At 38.2% G+C, this 20,401-nt stretch overlaps 1 protein-coding gene across 7 annotated transcripts in view; it reads right to left on the reverse strand.

The window, feature by feature from the left end:
- Gfm2 (G elongation factor mitochondrial 2) overlaps positions 1-20,401 on the reverse strand; it is a 37,967-nt gene that overhangs the window by 5,651 nt on the left and 11,915 nt on the right. For 3 of the 7 annotated variants that reach the window (XM_008829723.3, XM_029561900.1, XM_017797306.2), the window contains 11 exons: positions 18,882-19,007; positions 17,558-17,646; positions 15,840-15,928; positions 13,856-13,916; positions 13,457-13,636; positions 11,839-11,919; positions 9,640-9,788; positions 7,306-7,446; positions 7,130-7,229; positions 4,249-4,438; positions 2,265-2,341 (listed from right to left, as the gene is read on the reverse strand). In XM_008829723.3, coding sequence (XP_008827945.1) covers positions 2,265-2,341; positions 4,249-4,438; positions 7,130-7,229; positions 7,306-7,446; positions 9,640-9,788; positions 11,839-11,919; positions 13,457-13,636; positions 13,856-13,916; positions 15,840-15,928; positions 17,558-17,646; positions 18,882-19,007 — 1,283 coding nt within the window. Of the gene's footprint in view, positions 1-2,264; positions 2,342-4,248; positions 4,439-7,129; positions 7,230-7,305; positions 7,447-9,639; positions 9,789-11,838; positions 11,920-13,456; positions 13,637-13,855; positions 13,917-15,839; positions 15,929-17,557; positions 17,647-18,881; positions 19,008-19,124; positions 19,223-20,401 lie in introns of all 7 variants that reach the window. The other 4 variants (XM_029561903.1, XM_029561902.1, XM_029561901.1 and 1 more) reach the window with 3 other exon arrangements.

Genomic DNA, 20,401 nt, shown 5'->3' on the forward strand with positions numbered 1-20,401 from the left:
ACTGAGTTGCTTTTGCAATTTTTCTGGGTGGGCTCATATGAAAACACTGCTTCTGACTTTTGACTAGGATAATAAATCAATTACAGTGAATTTCTGGGGCATTCTCTCCTTCTATGATAGCTCCATTATCATTCCCCAACGCCTATGCAACAAGAGTACAATTAATATTTACCACTTATGGATTGTGCCATTCTTTTTTATTATTGTATGTGTGTATGATGCGGTGGGGGTGCACGTGTGGAGGTCAGAGGACAACTATGAGAATTTGGTTCTCTTTCCACCCTTACATAGGTTCCAGAGATCGAATCCAGGTAATAAGGTGTGTACAGCATTTTTATTTTTATGTATATGAGCATTTTGCCTATGTGTATGTAAATGCACCTGTGCCATGTAGCAACACTCAAAGAGACCAGAAGAACATGTTGTTGCATCACCTGGAACTGGAGTTACAGATAGTTGCTAGCTGCCATGTGGGTGCTGGGAACTGAACCTGGGTCTTCTGCAAGCTCAGCAAGTACTCTTAACCTCTGTACCATCTCTCCAGCCCCCCAAAACTCTTCTCTTAATGAAGTAGGCAAATGTCTTGAAATTCCGAGGGCAATATCTTGTGAATGAGGGAAACAACGTCCCCCTAAAACATTTCCCAACTGAATGAGTATTTCCTAAATGTTCTAGGTACCTGTAGTTTCTAGTCAGTGACAACCTGTAGGCTAGTTTGAACCTGCATGTAAAAGAGAAACTGACTCTTAAGAGTTTTGGGTCCTGTTAAGACAGGCAAATTTTCATCAAAACCAATGAGATAATATTTTTCTTTTTAACACGTATTATACTAAAGATGTTCTTTGTGTCTGAGAAAGACCACAGTGCAAAGTGAACATATATGCTCTATCTTTTTCATATGTTATCAGTGGAATGCACCCAGAGAAGGCACTGGGAAAATATCTTAAGGCTCCAAGAACGTCCTATGTGACTGAAATGTCTTTGGTGGCTTTGTTCACCAATCTAACAATGTGATGTATGATGTGGACTTTGAAGTACAACTTAGAAATTCTGACCTTCAGAGAAACTAGAGTAAAGGTATTAGCCCAAACCTATGGGAAGGGTGGCGACTAAAGGTCAACTACACAGCCAGGATGTGACCAAATCCCAATACAAACTGACTTACAATGCTTAGATGAGCCTTTCTGGTTGGCAGTACTCTCTGCTGGAAGGACAGCCTGTCCCTGAGAATGGAGGGACTTTTGTGATTAGAACTCAGACATTGCCCTGTTTTCTTCCTCCTTTGGTTCTAAATTTTTATTCTTTTGTTATACTAAAACTGTAATCATAATTTTGTTTAAAAAAGGGATTACTTGGCATGAGACTGCTACTCTTTTCTTAATAGGTATAATTATATATCATTTCCTATTAATAATGTATTGTCAGGACTGGAGAGATGGCTAGGCAGTTAAAAGCACTTGCTGAGCAATCATGAAGAGTAGAGTTTGGATCCCAGTCCCTACTTAACAAATGAAGTGTCCCACACATGCCGAAAACCCCAGTTCCAAGGAGGGCAGAGGTAGGAGGATCATTGGGTTTTGCTGGCTTCCAGCTTAAGACAAAATGCAAACTCTAGGTTCAGGGAGAGACCCTGCCTCAAGGGAAAAGGCGAAGAGTGATAGAAAACACCCAATGCCCTCTTCTGGTATAGGTGCATGCACCGCACATGTGTACACATAACACACACACACACACACACACACACATACAGGTATGCATGCACATGTGCGCATGCGCACTACTAAATTAACATTATCTAGTCTTTTTCTTGAGGCATCCAGAACCTCTGCTCTTTTCTGAGCGCACCAGAGTTCTGCATCTGCTGTAGAGCCTTACCTCCCTCACACTGTCAGACTGCAATCTATCATACATCCATTTTAGTTGTGCTGGTGTCACTTAGGAGCACCTCCTTTTAGTATGATCCATCTACAAGTGTTTGTGTAAGAGACCTAAGGCTTTGTCTTAAGAATTGAACCTTATTTCAAAACTTCATAAAACCCTGTATTATGGAGAACCAAAAATACCGGGGAGTGGTTCGTATATGTGAAATGTAATTATTTTAGAAAATTGAAGAGAATTTATTAAGACTGACAATGTACAGAATCAGAAATTTATACTATGAATCAGAGCTTTTTCTTTCTGGAGCATAGACTTATCAGTGTTTTAGATATATGCATGCTCATCACACACACACTTTTTTAGGGGTTGAGTAATAACATACATACTTGTCCAGAGTCCGGATCTAGCCTCACTTTCAAACTGGGATCCTCACGCTGAAGGCATTTCAATGCATGATCCAAATCTAGGGGATAAACAATACCTGCTATCTTTACACTCCATTTCTAGATAGCTTGGAGTATGTTCTAAGTGAAGAACATAGATGAACAAGCAAGTACATTTTGAAAAAAGAAAACTTCCAACAGCCATAAATGTTGTACAGAGAATAAAGTAAGGTGGCACAATGGTGATGAGACGCTACCTAAGACTGAGGGATGTGGGACATCTCCAGAATGATTGATAAAGCAGCAACCAGGCCAGAAGCCAGACATCAGCCAATGAGGAGCAGCATCAGATGAGAAGGGAGATGCAGCAAGGAGATCATATACTGTCTGTACACCGTGGGGAAAAGTGTAGGTTTGCACTGGGAGGTCCCTGAAGGAGTCTGAGAGGGGCAGTGACATCATCTGGTTATATTTTGTAAAGACCAAGCTAGGAGCTGGCAAAAGGACAAATTACATCTGAATAACCAGGTAAGAGTATGGTCACTGTGGTGATTTATCACAATCACAGAAGAACCGAAAATAAATTACTTGTATTAAATATGCCACATGGAGTAAGGATTCTTAATAAAGTTCACTGATAAACATGCTTGCCTTCTTTAGAAAAGATAAATGTTGGAAGGTGCAGACTGAAAAGTATAGCTAAAGAGTTGAACTATATTAATGAGCTAGCCTCATCAGGTACACATTCAAAGCATTTTTAGACCTGAGCTGTCCAGTCAGTAGCCATTTATAGGCATTACGAGTCTGCATTAGCAGGTGCTGTAAATGTAAAACGCACACCAGATTTCAAAGACTAAATATGAAAAAAGAATATGGAATATTTCATTAATACTCTATATTTCTTCATGTTAAAATGATAACACAGGAGGAAGACCTCTTATCTAAAATGCTTGAGATGAGAAATGTTCAGATTTCCTGCATTTCAGGTTTGAGATTTTGCTGCATCTGTCTTATGCTGTTCCTTCAGCAACCAGACAAAGCCCCAGTTCTCCTTCATTACTGGGGTTGTACATCTGCACTTAAATTTCTTCCATGTGAACGCCATGTGAGTAGGTGAGGAACTGGAATTCTACTCGGCTAGAGATTTTGTTTCTTTCCTATTGGAAGATATATGTATGAGTCCAACTTGTGTGGGGGTGGGGGGGCACAACTAGAAGGTTTGTCCTTAAGTGGGATTCATATAAGTCATTGAGTGCCTCATAAAGAGTTGATGCTTTAGGGGCTGGAGAGGTGGCACAGCTGATAAGAACACCAACCGTTCTTGCAGAAGACCTGGGTTCAAATCCCAGCACCCACATGGCAGCTAACAACTGTCCATAACTCCAGTCCCAGGGGATCCGACAGCCTCTTCTATTCTCCGAGGGCACTGCACAACACGGTGCACTCACCTACATGCAGGCAATACATGCATACACATAAAATAAAAATAATAAAATATTAAAAAAAAAAGTTGATGCTTTATCTAAGACTTAAAGAATTTAAGACAGACATGCTTAGGGAAAACTATTATAATACAAGCAAGAATAGATTAAAAGAAATCACAATGCAAAAAGGGCAAACCATCTTCAGAAAAATCAGAACTACTTCATATTTTTATATATGAGAAAGAGAAGTAGCTATAAACCATTTACTACTTAATCTAATACACTAGGAAGGCAGGTCTAAGGCCAGCTACTTGGAATCCCATAGACAGCACTGTAAGAACAAGAGTGAGGAAGAATGTGAAATGAGAAAAATGGCTGAGATATATATGGAGTTTGTAAAAATCAAACGACCTTAAGTAAAAACCTACACTAATAATAAGAAATGTGACCAATAAGTTCAAGTAAAATTTAACTCAATCACTTAAGAAACCTTAGAAGGGTATAACTATTTCAGCATAAGCTACCAAAGCACTAACTAATCGATATACCAACATCATTTGTACCTGGCTGCTTGGCCATTGATGGGGGTTCTATGGTACAGAAGAAAACAGGTTCTGGAATCTCCACCCCAGCCAACAAAAGCCTCTCTGCTTCTTCACTGCTTTGCCTGTTCTTTTTTCCTCCTCTTTCTGCTTGACGGACTGCAGCTAATGCACTGGACTTGGAAGAGACAATGGTGTCTCCAGTGGCAGTCTGCAAACAAAAAAAGACAACTTGGAACCAAACAGGTTCTTGACTAGCACTCATCTTCCACCCAAAAATCATAAGACAGAGTTTAATGTGGCACTTTCTTCTCATTAGAAATTAAGAGACATAAATTCATAAATCTTGTGACTTTGTGTACATGAAGCTCATTTAACTTGTACAAGATTCCATCCAGGGACTGGACACATGTCTCAGTGGTTAAGAGCACTGGCTGCTCTTGCAGAGGACCTGGGTTTCGATTCCTAGCACCCACATGGTGGCTAACAACTGTCCATAACTCCAGTTCCAAGAGATCTGACACCCTCTTCTGACTTCCGTGGGCACTGCACAACACAAGTGCCATTACCAGGGAATACACTCATACACATAAAAATAGAATATTTTAAAAAAAGCATTCCATCCAAAATACAACTATAATAATTTATTTATTTATTTATTTATTTATTTATTTATTTATTTATTTATTTATTTATTTATGTTTTTAAGACAGGGTCCCCCTGTAGCCCTAGCTTACCTGGAACTTGCTATGTAGACCAGGATGGCCTCAAACTCACAGAGATCCACCTGCCTCTGCCTCCCAAGTGCTGGGATTAAAGGTGTGCACGAACACACCCAGCAAAACATGTTTATTAGCTCATGTTTTAAATTTTTTTTGTTTTTGTCTCTTTTAAGACAGGGTCTCCCTGTAGCCCCAGCTGACCTGGAACTCACTATGTAGACCAGGCTGGCCTCCTACTCAGAGATCCACCTGCCTCTGCTTCTCAAGTTTTGGGATTAAAGGCATGCACCACCACACCTGGCTCTATAATAAATTCTAACAAATAATGAAATATTACTTATGATACACATCAAATCTGATTTGGCAAACAAATGTATTTGCCTAAATTTCCCAATGTGGCAAGTCAGATTCAAAATGTCTATTAAATGTTTTAAGAATTCATTAAATATTATGATGGCTGGATATTTCCAGAATTGACAATTAATACTATATAGAAAATTCTCTATTAAATCAAATATTCACTTAAACAGAAACACACACACACACACACACACACACACACACACACACACACACACACACGGAGGTAAAAGCTCCAAGGGAATAAAACAATATTTTAAATAAACAAGACACACATTAATATATAATATGAACAGTATGTAAAAATCAGTAATTCTTTAAAACTACAATTTCTTTGTCTTTTTGAGACAGGGTCTCCCTGTAGCCCTAGCACTATGTAGACCAAACTGGCCTTGAACAAACAGAGATCCACCTGCCTCTGCCTCCTGAGTGCTGGGATTAAAGGCGTGTGCTACCAGGCCTGGCTAAAACTACAATTTTACTTTTAATCTGCTACATCATCAAGTTCAGTGCCAGTTTTCCTCTCTGTAATGACAGTTCTATTAAAGCAATACTGCAAACATTTGATGAGCTCCTTCCAACATGTACAAGGAGCAGGTTCTGCCTTTATATAGATGGACAGGACATTTTAATATCCGAAATATAATATTCAGACTATGGGAATTTTCTACCAAACAACTCTGAAAGTTGCAATCAATCATGAAGAGTTAAAATGTTAAAGTAACAATTTTTTTTTTTTTTGTCTTTTTGAGACAGGGTCTCCCTGTAGCCCCAGCTGTCCTGGAATTCACTATGTAGACTAGGCTGGCCTTGAACTCACAGACATCTGCCTGCCTCTGCCTCCCAATAAAATAATAATTTTTAATCCCAATATGAGATATACCAAAGTTTAATGAGAAAACTACATTTTACCTAATTCATGTAAAAAAAAAATGTCCTTAGTTTTAACTCATCAAAAACAGATGTGGCATCAAGTATTTTCATCCACTTGTATAAATGTCTAGGTATGATGACATCTGGAATGACGACAATTGGGAACAAAAGAAACAAAATACACTGCCCTTAAGGAGCCCTCATTGGCAAAATGTCTTTATAGGTCAGTTTTAAGGCTAGATCAAATTTTCTGCCATGATCAGAATCTGTAAAAACCCACAAAGCATAGTGACATACAGCTGTTGATGCCAACACTCCAGAGGCTAAGGCAGGAAGTCAAAAGTTTGAGGCCAGCCAGAGCTGTACAGCAAGTTCAAGGCAAGCCTGGGCAACTTGGTGAGAACTTACCTCAAACACACACACACACACACACACACACACACACACACACACACACACACACGCGCGCATACATGCATGCACGCACGTTAAAATCTCCATGGTAATAAAGCAATATTTTAATAAACTTAAGACACATACATTATGAATAAATGATATATTTTACTTGGAGTTGAACTTTATCTGACCATAATCTAGTATGTGGTATTCTGTAATTTGCTTTTCTTTCTAGCAAATTGACATTCAACCATATTGATGAATATCCCACTATATTCATATGGTAGACATTTAGATCAACTATAAATTTTTTGCTATTACAAAATATTTTTCTTCTTTTTTTTTGGTCTTTTTTGAGACAGGGTCTCCCTGTAGCCCCAGCTGTCCTGGAACTCACTATGTAGACCAGGCTGGCCTTGAACTCAAAGAGATCCACCTGCCTCTACCTCCCGAGTGCTGGGATTAAAGACGTGCGCCACCACGCCCGGCTATTACAAAATATTTAAACTAACATTTAGATGATTTCTTACAGAAATAATGTGGTCACTTACATGTTTAAGCCCAACAGTCAAAGCAATGTTACCGGCAGCCAGTGAAGGGATTTCTATGTGTTGGTCAGCAAATGGCAAAAGCAGACGACTCATTCTCTCCCTATAAAACCATGATTTATATTAGTAAAATACTTTTACATAAATGAATGCAGTTTTAGAAAATAACCTACACTTACGTGCAATTTCTATTGATATTATGGATGGCCAACTGGGGTTTTAGTGTCCCTGAGTAAATACGCAAAAAAACCAGAGGTCCTCGCTGCTTGTCATGGAGAACTTTAAATGCCAGTGCACATAAGTCACCCTTATGCCACTGCCTGTAAGATAAAGGAGATATTACAGATAGGCCTATAGCATATATTTCCCATATGTCTGAAGACTTGGAGCCAGAATTGTAACTTTTAGCACAGCAATCCAGGTCCAGTAAGTAATGTTACTATGTACCTTTCTTCATCATTGACTAAAATTCTTAATGAAGATCTTACCAATAATCTTCAAAACTAAAAATTCTCTTTCAAGCATTGCCTTATTTGCAAGCAACTTCACTGCAATAGCTCTCTGCTCTAAAAGTATATCTGCAAAGGTCTTGAAATCAAGAAATCTGCACAGGATAAGTAAACAGATACTTCCCAACTGTTGCTTTCACACTCTCTCTTCACTTTATGTGCAGCAGAGTAACTATATTAATCCACTGAGTAAACTTGAACCTATTTAATCAGACAGTATATGTTTTTTTAATTGACATATTGATATAGGGTTTAGAAAGTTTGAATTTTCCTGGAATTGCCAAATTTTTTTAAAACTTTTAAAACAACTTTACTGAGAATTTCATACATGCATATAAGGTGTTTTGATCAAATCCACGCCCACTCCCTCCCCTCCAACGCCTCCCATATCTCCCCATTACTTTTTTCTGACAACTTCGTGTATTCTTTCTTTCTTTCCTTCTTTCTTTCTCCTTCCTTCCTTCCTTTCTTTCTTTTCTTTTTTTTCTTTGTCTTTTTTGAGACAGGGTCTCCCTGTAGTCCCAGCTGTCCTGGAACTCACTATGTAGACCAGGCCGGCCTTGAGCTCACAAAGATCTGCCTGCCTCTGCCTCCCTAGTGCTGGGATTAAAGGCCTGCGCCACCACGCCCCCCTTTTTTTTTTTTTTTTAATGGGGCTTTTTGCTACTCTAACATTCCCTCCTCTGAAGAGGTAACCCTAAAATCTTTTAGGGATTAGATAAGAGCTCCCAAATACTTCTGACATTTTTGGCCTTTGGAACAGAATATGTTGCTAAGAGGTCCAAGGACATTTTGACTTTTAGCCAAGAAACTGGCTACTTTTCTTTGGAGTCTTTTTACCCTAACTGCCTAGGTAATTCCTACCTCCTATTCTTATCACACCACCCTCTGAAAAGGTTACCCAAATTACCGATAGGGAATCAGGATGCAGACCACTCTGGCTTCTTCCATGCTGAACAGGGACGCAGGGTGAGTGAAGCAGGAATTGCCAAATTTTGTGCATAGGTACATCTTTCTGATATTTTCATCAGTCTCAAAGAAGTTCATGACCCAAACTAGGTTAAACATTAGACTTCTCCAATCCTAATGCTATTCCTTCTGCTTTTTAACTTCAATTAATACTGATATGGAAGCTTTCTACATACAGTACTGTTCCTCATGCTTAATACCTATCAACTAACTGAATTCTAAGAATAGTACTATGTGATGGGCTCTATAATCTGCCTTTCACAGATGGAGAGGCTCAGTAACTTGGAATAGCTGGGACTACACATAGTAAAGAGCCATGCTGCGCTCACTTCATCAATAATTTGCCAATTCAGAGATATGAAACATTATTACTGTCCTAGTGAATACAATTAGAGTCTTTCTCTGTTATTTTGATAAGCTAATCATTTAGTTTAGAGATTTATTGTGTTAAATCAGACATGGGGGCTAGAGAGATGGTTCAGCAGTTAACACCACTGGCTGCTCTTCGAGAGGACCCTGGTTCAGTTCCCAGCACCTACATGGCGGCCATCTGTAACTCCAGTTCCAAGGGCTCTGACTCCCTCTTCTGACTTCTGCTGGCTATGCAAGACACATGTGCACTTACATACACGCAGGCAAAACACTCGTACACATAAAATAAATAAACAAATAAATAAAAGAATAAAATGACCTTTCTTTACAGTCACAAAATTTTTTGACCACATGAAAAATCCTGAAAGCTAGAGGAATAGAAATGTATCTATTAAATGAGTAACAAACTTAAAAAAAAAAAAAAAATCTGCGATGCAGAAACATATTTGCACAGTGAAAAACCACCTTCTAAGCTCTATCTATAATCACGGCAGGTGATAAAAGATATGAAAAATGTTTCTTTCACTATGGCTCTATATCATTTACAAAGACAGTCTTTACCACTGCTATTAAAAGTGACCATTTTTCACTACTTCTCATGAAACAAGGCCTATTAGTTTTGTCAAGGCTATAGGAATTTAATCTATGTGATCACATACTTACAGAAATTCATACTTGCACTCTTCAGGGGAAGGTAAGTACATAGTAATGGCATCTAACAAGGGCTGTATGCCTTTGTTTTTCAGGGCACTCCCACAGAGCACAGGCACTGCTGCCTGAGCCAATGTTATTCTGTGTATAGCAGTCTGCAGCTAAAAACAGATATAAAATGAACATTTATTTTATGAACAGTACACAGGCCTCTGCCAGAATCTCTCAGAACTAGAGGCCTTTCCTAATCACCCTTGTAAAATAGCACTCCTCCCCAGAACTCATCATCCTTTATGACTTTCTTTTTTCCCTGTAGCCCCAACTGGCCTGGAACTCAATATGTAAACCAGGCTGGCCTTGAACTCACAGAGATCTGCCGGCTTCTTCCTCCTGAGTGCTGGGATTAAAGGCATGTGCCATCACGCCCAGCTGGCTTTATTTTCTTTATAACACTAATCACTACCTGGCATATTGGATATCAGTTTATTCTCTGTCTCATTCCCTAGAATTAATCCTTATGAGCATTAGAATACATCCCCTTAAAACAGAACCAAGCATTAGAAGCTATAAAGGTTTAGGATATAATAGGTGCTTAAAAAATATTGAAAAAGTGAAGGAAGCTAGAAATTATGGTGCATGCCTATAATCCTAGCTATCTTGAGACAGAGGCAGGATGATCACCCATGAGTTTGAGACCAGCCTGGTCTATACAGTGAGTTCCAGGCCAGCCAGGGCTCCATAGCAAGATATTCTGTCTCAGAACAAAAAAGCAAGTCAAGTGCAGGGATTAATACGCTTATAATTCAATCTTGACAACAGAGGAACCAGTCAAAAAAAAAAAAGAATATATAAATTTTAGTTATCATTTTCCAAATGAATTATACCCACATTATGCAAAGTTCAAAGGTAAATGAGAAATCAAAGTGAAAGAAAGAAACTTTAAAAGACTTTAAAACTCAAGAAAAGATCAGGTACATCTGCAAGCTGTTAACAAAAGAACTGATAAGTCAACTCCATTTCAGACTGGCTTTCCAAACAAGACTCATGTTTTAGGACAAAAATAACCATAAAATTTAAACATTCAAATTTTAAGCTAAAAACTGAAAAATGATGACATTTTATTAAAAAGGAAAAAAAATCACATTTTTCTAATTTGTAACTTAAAGCTCAATACTATGCTTCAGTTCCTGTATTTTTCATCCTATTTAGCTTCATTGGTTTGCTTTGAGATAGAGTCTTGCTATGCAGTTCATGATGTCCTCAAACTTGTGATCCTCCTGCTTCAGCCTCTTAGTACTGAGATTACAAGTTTGTGGCCATACTTGGCTTTGTGATTTTAATTTTTTTTGTGAATGATAGCTAAGTGATTTTCATTTGGGTTTATCTTGTGTCCCATTTTTCTACATTACCACTTACAAACACTTTACTTGGCAACTCTTAGGTTCATGAGGGAAAAGAAATTTGTCTAATTCATTAGAAATAATCTCTGGCAGAGACCTTGAAGAATCATAATTCAATGACTATCTTACTTGCAACTTCTTGGGTTTAATACATGTTAAAAGAGGAAAATATGCCAAAGAATCATAACATGTTTCCATTAAACATTAAAAGGCTAAGAAAAGAAAAATCATTGTAGTAGCCTGAAGCACTTAAAATATAAGTTTTAAGTACAACTTTGTGATTTCCCTAAACATCCTTAAAAAAATAAACAGAATCGGGGTGAAGAGATGGCTCAGAGGTCAAGAGCATTGACTGCTTTTGCAGAGGACCCAGGTTCAGTTCCCAGCACCCGCATGGTAGCTAACAACCGTCGGTAACTCCAGTTCCATGGGATCCAACTCCCTCTTCTGATCTCCACAGGCACTGTACAACTCAGGTGCATTGACATACATGCAGGCAATATACTCATACATATAAAATAAAAATAATAAATAAAATTAAAAATAGAATGAAGAGAAAAGGCTACATGAGGAAATTAACTGATCTCGACTCTACATAAGTAAAACCGATTCAACTTCTGATTTGGTGAAGCCAATCTGGAAACTGTATCGATGGCCTTAAGTACGTATATGAACATGACCTTACCTTAATTTTTAAACCACCATTTTCTACAAGTGTTCAAATTTAATATACAAACACAATATAAGACAGAAAAAGGACAATGTATTCAATCAGTAAAATTTTGACAAAGTGATTGAACAACACAATTACCTTTTCAGCTGGTAGCAAATCAAAATTTTCACTAAATTCTCTTAAAACCAGGTCAGCAAATTCATCATCTAAATCAGCCACCTATGAAGAAAGACTTTTAAGTTACACAAACTTGCATTTATTTTCACTATTCAGCTATTAACTAAATACTAGAAATAAGCATTAGTGATGTATTTCAAGACAGTTATATGATTTGCCTTATAAAGGCCAAATAACTCTTTCTACCTTTTAAAAACAATTTTTCTTTCAAAGAAAAGGACATTGGAAATTGAAGATATACTATGATTTTCCTAAATTCAGTAGGAGCTGGACTCAGTCAAGTGCTATGAACTCAGTGCTTCCAAGAAAAGAAAGAAAATGAAGGGGCTGAAGAGATGGCTCAGCAGTTAAGAGTACTGGCTGCTCTTGCAGTAGATCTGGGTTTGGTTCCCAGCTCCCACATGGCAGCCAACAACCCTCCATAACTCCAGTTCCAGGGGATCCAATGCCTTCTTCCAAACTCTGTGGGCACTGTACACATGGGTGCACTTGTATACATGCAGGCAAAACACCCATACACGTGAATTTAAAATAAATAAATAAAAGTTTCTAAAAAGAAAGAAAATGCCCACCTTATACCAATGGTAATTTGAACAAAAGGTTGCTTGTTTTTGGATAAATTGGGGGACCTTTAGTTCATAAATTTCACCCCATATCCCATTGACATTCTAATTGATCACCAGATTTCACAAGATAATCAAAGTAAAAGACCTGATCTGACTATAGTCCTGACCAAAGAAAGAAAAACAGTTCAGTTGGTGGTTGCTGGCACTACTAATACAAATGTAATTATCTAGTTCACGTTCTTGTCATAACCACTTGCCTATATGAAACAAGATGATTCTGCTGACAATAAATTAATAAAACAGGCTAAGCATGGTGGCATATACCTGCAATCCTAGCACCTGGGAGGCTGAGGCAGGTGGATAACAAGTTTCAGAATAGCCTGGGCTATGAATCAAGACTCTGTCTCAAAAAACAAAAACAAGTCATGCTGGGCATGTGGCCCACACCATTAATCCCAGCACTCAGGAGGCAGGGGAGGAGGTGGATCTTTGTGAGATGGAGGTCAGCCTAGTTTACATGGTGAGTTCTAGGTCAGCCAAGGCTACAAGGAGACCATGTCTCAAAAACAAAACCAAAAAACCCCCAAAACAAACAAAACAAATAACAACAAAAAGTCATGATCATAATCCTAAAACAGTTTCAAATGTGGGTAACAGTATAAGGGAGCAAATATTTAAACTGGGTGGGAAAAACAAACTATTAATAGTTGACTGCTGCTTAGTAGTAAAGTAAATGCTTGGCACCTACCAAATCCTAGGATCAACTCTGAGCACACACACACTCGCACATGTGCACACACAAAACCCCATACAGAACAACCAATAAAAACCAAAACAAATATGGATGGATGGATAGAAAACCAAGCAGTTCATATTTGACTTGTCTGTGGGTGGTAGACACGTCAGTGTTCAGTTGCATTACATATATATGAAGTATATATAAAATTTCATAATCAGTATGTCCAAAATTACTGAACACCTGTGCAATTTTAAACTCAAAGTATTTGTTTTACTTGTTCGATTAAGACATTCCTTGCTTCAGTTGTCTCCTTCAGCAATTCCGGATCACTCTTTTCCAAGAGGGGTTTTCTCTCGAAGTCTTTTCCATCAGCCGAATTAGAAGTCCAAAGAAGTTTTTCTTTACTTACTACATCTACCACTCCTTTGAAAGCTTTGGCTTCACCAATTGGCAACTGTCAGTCAGAGTGAGATTGGCCTTATTATGTGATTATTCATTCACTTAGAACTGCATTGGTGACAAAATTCATCTAATTATATAATTTTATCAAATTTCCTATTACTGTTTTAACTCAATCTAGAGCTGTATTTATTTATATTTGAGACTGCTTCAAAAGTATGTACATCACAATGAATTGATAGGCAACAGAAGACAATGATGTTAACTAATTTACCTGTAAAAGCAGAGGCTTTGCCTTTAACTTCTTCCTGATGCTTTCAACTGTATAGTTAAAACTGCAAAAAGCAAAACAATCATAGTTAGAAATATAGTGAAAATAATTCTCATAACAGGTTTAAGAATGTTCTCTAAAATAATTCCTTTATTCTCCTTAATGTTCAGCAGCTCAACAGTTTTCAACAGGACAGTACCTTGAATAAACTTGCTAATAGTGATTATTTACCATAATTCTGCCATGTGGAAGTTTAAGGAATTATTATTGTGAACGTCACATAACCAAACTTTACCCTAAGGTTAATTAAGATCACATAATTAGGCCCAAATGGAAGATTTCATTTGAATCAAGGATTCTTTCTTCCAGGAGCCAAACTGATGATGTTTCTATACTTTTATCATGGGCATTAAGATCATATGCTACCCTGTTTGTGTCTATGCTAATGCTGGAGTTCACTACCCATGGCATGCATGCCATTGCTGGCACAAAGACTGATTTATACTTATACACAGATCACTCTGACCCCAACAACCTCTTCTCTTCTCCTCTTCCTTTCCTTTCCTTTCCTTTCCTTTCCTTTCCTTTCCTTATCTATCTATCTATCTATCTATCTATCTATCTATCTATCTATCATCTATCTATCAATCATCTAATCTATTTATCTATTTATATGAGTGTTATGCTTCCATGTGTGTAAGTGTAGCTGTGTTGTGCAGTGTCCTTGGAGGACAGAAGAAGGCGTTGGAGCCCCTGGAACTGGAGTTACAGATGGTTGATAGCCGCCATGTGGGTGCTGGGGTTTGAACCTGGGTCTTCTGCAAGACTAGCCAGTGCTCTTAACCACTGAGCCATCTCTCCAGTCCCCCAACCTCTTTGAGAACCAGCCTAGTACACCCAGGCATCTCCTTATCACTGGACATTGTAAGTCAGTAAACATGCACTTCCATCTCGTATAAGAAACTCTAAACAAAGGCTTAAACTTGACCCTAGCAAATATCAAAGATTGTTGTGCTATTCATTTTTAATCAAGAGTCCTTTAACCAGAATTGCTGAGGAAGCTACATAATCACAAAGCACATGACTGTGTCTTAGGGGAAGGACAGCTTGCGTGTTTCATTTTTGGCACTCTCCCACCACTGACCAAGCTCTGCCGTACAACATCTTCCCCCAGAATCTTAAAATTCTTGATTCATTCCAGCTCACATTTTCATCAAATCCTTCTATTTTTGATTCTCTATGTTATTAGAAAAAAAATATCCATTTTGAACTGCTACTCTATATAAGCCTTTGAGCAAGAGGCCCAGATCACCACTATCTCAGCAGTAACTGTCTGCTGCCTGACATACACATTCTCCCTCCCAGTTCTTTTTTGCTGTGCCTGATACCCACTAACTATAGACATGGAAAAACACCATTCTGTGAGTCAATGGCAGGAAACCATACTCTCTAATTCTAGCAATCATGGGGACTGCAATAGCTTTCAACAGTTAACAGGTGTTACACTACAGAGTAAAGAGAAATAACAGAAACATCAAACACTCCCTCAGGATCCTACAAAACATGCTCCAGCCCCTGTTCATTAGATACAGATGGCTTGCCACTTAGCAGCTCTTTAGCAGTCTCAACCATGATTGAGTTGCTTTAAATTTTTTGAGACAGGGTCTCCCTGTAGCCCCAGCTGGCCTAGAACTCACTATGCAGAACAGGCTGGCTTCAATGTCAGAGTCCACCTGCCTCTGCCTCCTGAGTGTTGGGATTAAAGGTGTGCATCATCATACCCACCTTTCTTAAGATTCCAGAGAATAACTGTACCTTGTAAGAATAGTTATTTCTAAGTGTAAGTTATTTCCACAGCTTAAGTTGAAACCCAGTAGGATTCCACAGAATAATCATACCCTATAAGACTAGCTATTTCTAAATTCAAGCTATAAAGCGTTTTTTTAAAACCTTCATAAGACAAAGAAACACAGTTTATATTATATACCTTGCACCAGTTTTGTCCATTTTGTTTACAAAACAGATTCGAGGAATTTTGTGTTTATCAGCTTGTCTCCACACTGTGAGAGTCTGGGCCTGAAGCAAAAATGAGAGAAAATACAACTGTTGTTAGACATGGGATGAAGAGATCCAAGCATCTGTGATAACAAGGCTGAATCTGTAGAGAATGAGAACCACTGCACTGCTGTTTCTAGGGCCAGTACTTTGCTCCCAGGTTAACAGAACTGGGCTACATAGAGTAAGATGAAGAATGAGCCTCATACTACTCGAGAACAATGCTGTTTTTCATGTTGGTGAGGTTTCTGCCGGGGAGGGACTAAGTTCCCACAAAGAGATTTAACATGTGGGAGGTATGGAGTCACCAAAAGAGAGCATAACTGAAAGTCAGAAGACCTTTGTTTGATTTTTTTCCCCAATACATATCACACAAAAAAAGAACTAATTTAATGTCTGCTGTTTTTCTTTAATCTGGTTTATTATTTATTTGTTTGTTTATGTATTTATAACACAAGATGTCATCTAGCCCATGCTGAACTTGCTATGTAGCACGGTGGACCTTGCATTCCTGATCTTCCTTCTACCTCCCAAGAGCTGGGATGACAGGCATGTACCACCACACCTGCCAATGTCAGTGTTTTGAAGTATAAAACAGGATTTTTTTTTTTTGCCTTATTTAACAAATCAGAATAAAAACACTACTATGACAAAAAAAGAACAACCCTTCTTATTACAATATTTGAATGTTAAATTGAGAAGGTCAAGGGTAGGGACAGACTAAATCTATTATTTCTAAGTAGTCATTCACATTTGCTTTTCTTCTACTGATTTCATTTTTTGCACATATTAAGTATATAAATACAGTCTGAATCTATTCATATCTGTAAATCATGGAGTCCAAAGGCCTTGAAGCAAAACATGAAAAGTCTAATGCACCAATATCAATCAGAAGAGTTTGATATTTGTTTACGTAAAACTTATAAACAGCAAAATCCATCGACTTTAAATGCATAGATTGAGCTTTGATAAAAAATACACCTTTGTGTAACACTACTCAAGAAAATGCTATCACTTCAGAAATTCTCTCCAGCCTTTCATAAGAAACCTGTTCTGGGGCTGGAAAGATGGCTCAGTGGTTAAGAGCATTGTCTGCTCTTCCTGAGGACCCAGGTTTGATTCCTAGCACCCACATAGTAGCTAACCACTGTCCATAACTCCAGTTCCAGGGGATCCAACACCCTCTTCTGACCTTTGTGGGCATTGTACAACACAGGTGCACTTACATATATACAGGTGAAACACTTATAAACATTAAAAAAAAAAAAAAAAACCCTCTTATGTCACCACAAGTACCCATTCTGCCTATTCTCTCTCCCTCTCTCTCTCCCTCTCTCCCTCCCTCCCTCCCCCCCCTCTCTCTCTCTGGTCTTTTGGAGACAGAGTCTCCCTGTAGGCCCAGCTGGCCTAGAACACTCTATGTAGACCAGGCTGGCCTTGAACTCAGAGCTCTGCCTGCCTCAGCCTCCCAAATGCTGGGATAAAAGGCTTGTGTCACAAAGCCTGGTGCTTTTCACTATTAAATTCCAACTTCCTTTATGGAAACACAATCTGATTTTGTGTACTTACCAAATAAATGGTTATAATGAACTAATTCCACCTTTTTAAAAACTCATGCTGTTCTGTCTTCACTTTGGTAATAGCATTTACCTCTACACCAGCTGAGGCATCAAACACAGCCACTGCACCATCCAACACTCTTAGGCAGCGCTCGACCTCCAAGGTAAAGTCCACATGACCTAAGAAAAGAATGAGAAGCACTTAAGCCAGGTGGTGCGGTGGCACACACCTTTAATCCATGCACATGGGAGGCAGAGGCAGTGGATCTCCATGAGTTCAAGGCGAGCCTGGTCTACATAATGATTTCCAGGCCAGCTAAGGCTATAGGGAGACCCTGCCTCAAAAAGACAAAAAAAAAAAAAGAAGAAATCAACCATCTGTTGGCCCATGTTCACAGCAGCATTATTCATAATAGCCAAAAGGAGGAAGTCACCCAAATCAATCAATCAATCAATCAATCAATCAGCAATATGGCACATTAGTTGCCTCTCCACACCCACAGGTTCTGTGTCTAGATTCAAGTATAGATTGAAACCCTTCAGAAAAAAAAAGATGTGTCTGTTCAGAAGTACAGACTTTTTAGTCATTGATCTCAGAATAACAACCACAGAGAGCATTTCCACTACATTCGATCCTGTTGGTATACAAGAGGATATAAACAGGCCATATGCAAATATTATTCCATTTTACAGAAGAGATTTGAATATCTATAGATTTTAGTGTCTGCGGGAGGTCCTGGAACCAATTTGTCATGCATACTGAGAGACAAGTGCATGTACAATGGAAGTACATGTACATAGCTTTAAAAGAAAGGAAATCGGGCTGGAGAGATGGCTCAGCGGTTAGGAGCACTGACTGCTCTTGCAGAGGACCTAGGTACGATTCCCAGCACCCACATGGCAGCTACGAACTGTCCTTAACTCCAGTTCCAGGGGACTCTGACGCCCGCTTCTGACCTCCGTGGCACTGCATGACACGGGTGCACTCACATACATGCAGGCAATACACTCTTACACTTAAAATAAAAATAATAAATATTAAAAAAAGGAAATCCTATTACATGAGAACTTTACACTAATTCAAATAAATATGCCAATCACAAAATTACAAATACTGTGATTCCATTTATATAAGTTATCTAGAGTAGTCATGTTAGAAAAAGGAATGTAGAAAAAGGATGTAGAAAAAGGAATGATGGTCATTAAGGGTAGGGAGGGAGAGGGGACAAAGGAGCATTGATGTTCTAGAACTCAAAGTTCTAGAGATCAGTTTCATAGCAACAGGAATATAGTATTTTATTCTATACACTTAAAATGTTTATAGTACATTTTATGACATGTTTTTTACCATAATTTTTAAATAATCCACAGAAACAACCCAAATGATGCAGGATCTGTACATGGTGAAACCGTACCTGGCGTATCAATCAGATTGATTCTATACCCTTTCCAATCAAACGTCACAGCAGCTGACTGAATAGTAATGCCCCTTTCTCGTTCTTGAGCCATGAAATCTGTCACTGTATCTCCATCATCAACATCTAATCAGGAAAAAAGAGGACAGTTTAGGTTTAATAGCAAATATATTTTATTGGTTCTTGAAATGTATCTGAAATAGTTCAACTTGTTTTACAAAAAAACTTTCCCAAAATATTTACTTTAATTCTCAGAGACTTCATCATTCTCTACATATGTATTCATAGGAGAAAAAGCTTCTTCAGCAAGATTAGTAAGTTTGCCATGAAACTCCAGCTAGCTAAAACAGGAAAGAGTACATAACAGAATTAAAGAAATTCTATTAAAGAATCATGAGTTCAAAGCCAATCTGAGCTACCTCAAAACAAACAAGACCAAATACTAACCAAAAAAGGCAGTACATTTTAAAAACATTAAAGTTTTTCACAATAATAAAGATCTTTATTTCATTATTTCATGTTATGCCTTCATAATTAGTCTTCTAACAGTATCAACCATGGGCCACTAAGTTATGCCACAACTTGCTTAGTTTCTAGGTCTATAGAAATCTAAAATCAGTTTTTGATGTTTCCAATCTTATAGTATTTCTGATTTCTAGTTTTAGATTTCCAGATTAGGAATGCCCAATCAGTACAGTCCAAGAAAGTATTTCAAAACCAAAACCTCTAAAATCTGAAATATTTCTGATATCATGTTATATAAGGAATACTTAAGCTATACTGAACTGTATGTATAAACACTTATGGATTAAAATTTTTTGCCACAATTTTAAAAAATGGTAACTTGGAAAGTACAATCACCTCAGGTATACAAATTGAGACTGTGAGGGAGGATTATTATGAGACTTATGATACCACAGAGGAAGCCTAACAGTGTTCCACATCTTGCTGTATGTCATATACCTATTTACGTGGAGTAATTCTATGAAAAATGCAGGTGGCACTACATTTAGAAACTTATTATCTTGAAGCCTCTAATCCTTGTGCTCTTTTTTCGACTACGTACCAAGTCTCATTCAATAGTCTAGAGAAATTGTTTCTAATAGGGTGCATACCATTACCTAGACCACCTGAACCCACAGTGAGGGCTAGAGAAGCAGTATTTAAAAACAATAACCTCCAATCCATGCTCACGCAAGTAACCTTTTTAATTAAATGCAGTGGGTCACACACATGAAAAGACTTTAAAGTAGAAGTGAGACCAGCTGAGAAGGGGTTCAGTGGAAGGGTGTGGAGGACAAGAGGAGTAATGGGGGATAACAATGCATGGCATACATGTATGAAATTGTCAAAAATTAAACAGGGCTGGGTATGGTGGTACACACCTTTAATCCCAGCACTTGGGAGGCAGAGGCAGGCGGATCTCCATGAGACCAAGGCCTGGGCTACACAGCAAGTTCCAGGCCAGCTAGAGCTACAGGGAGGCCCTGTCTCAAAAAGAACAAATTAATTAAATAAAT

The sequence above is a fragment of the Nannospalax galili genome, unplaced genomic scaffold (genome assembly GCF_000622305.1).
Source record: "Nannospalax galili isolate Female #2095 unplaced genomic scaffold, S.galili_v1.0 scaffold1054, whole genome shotgun sequence".
Lineage (NCBI taxonomy): Eukaryota > Metazoa > Chordata > Mammalia > Rodentia > Spalacidae > Nannospalax > Nannospalax galili.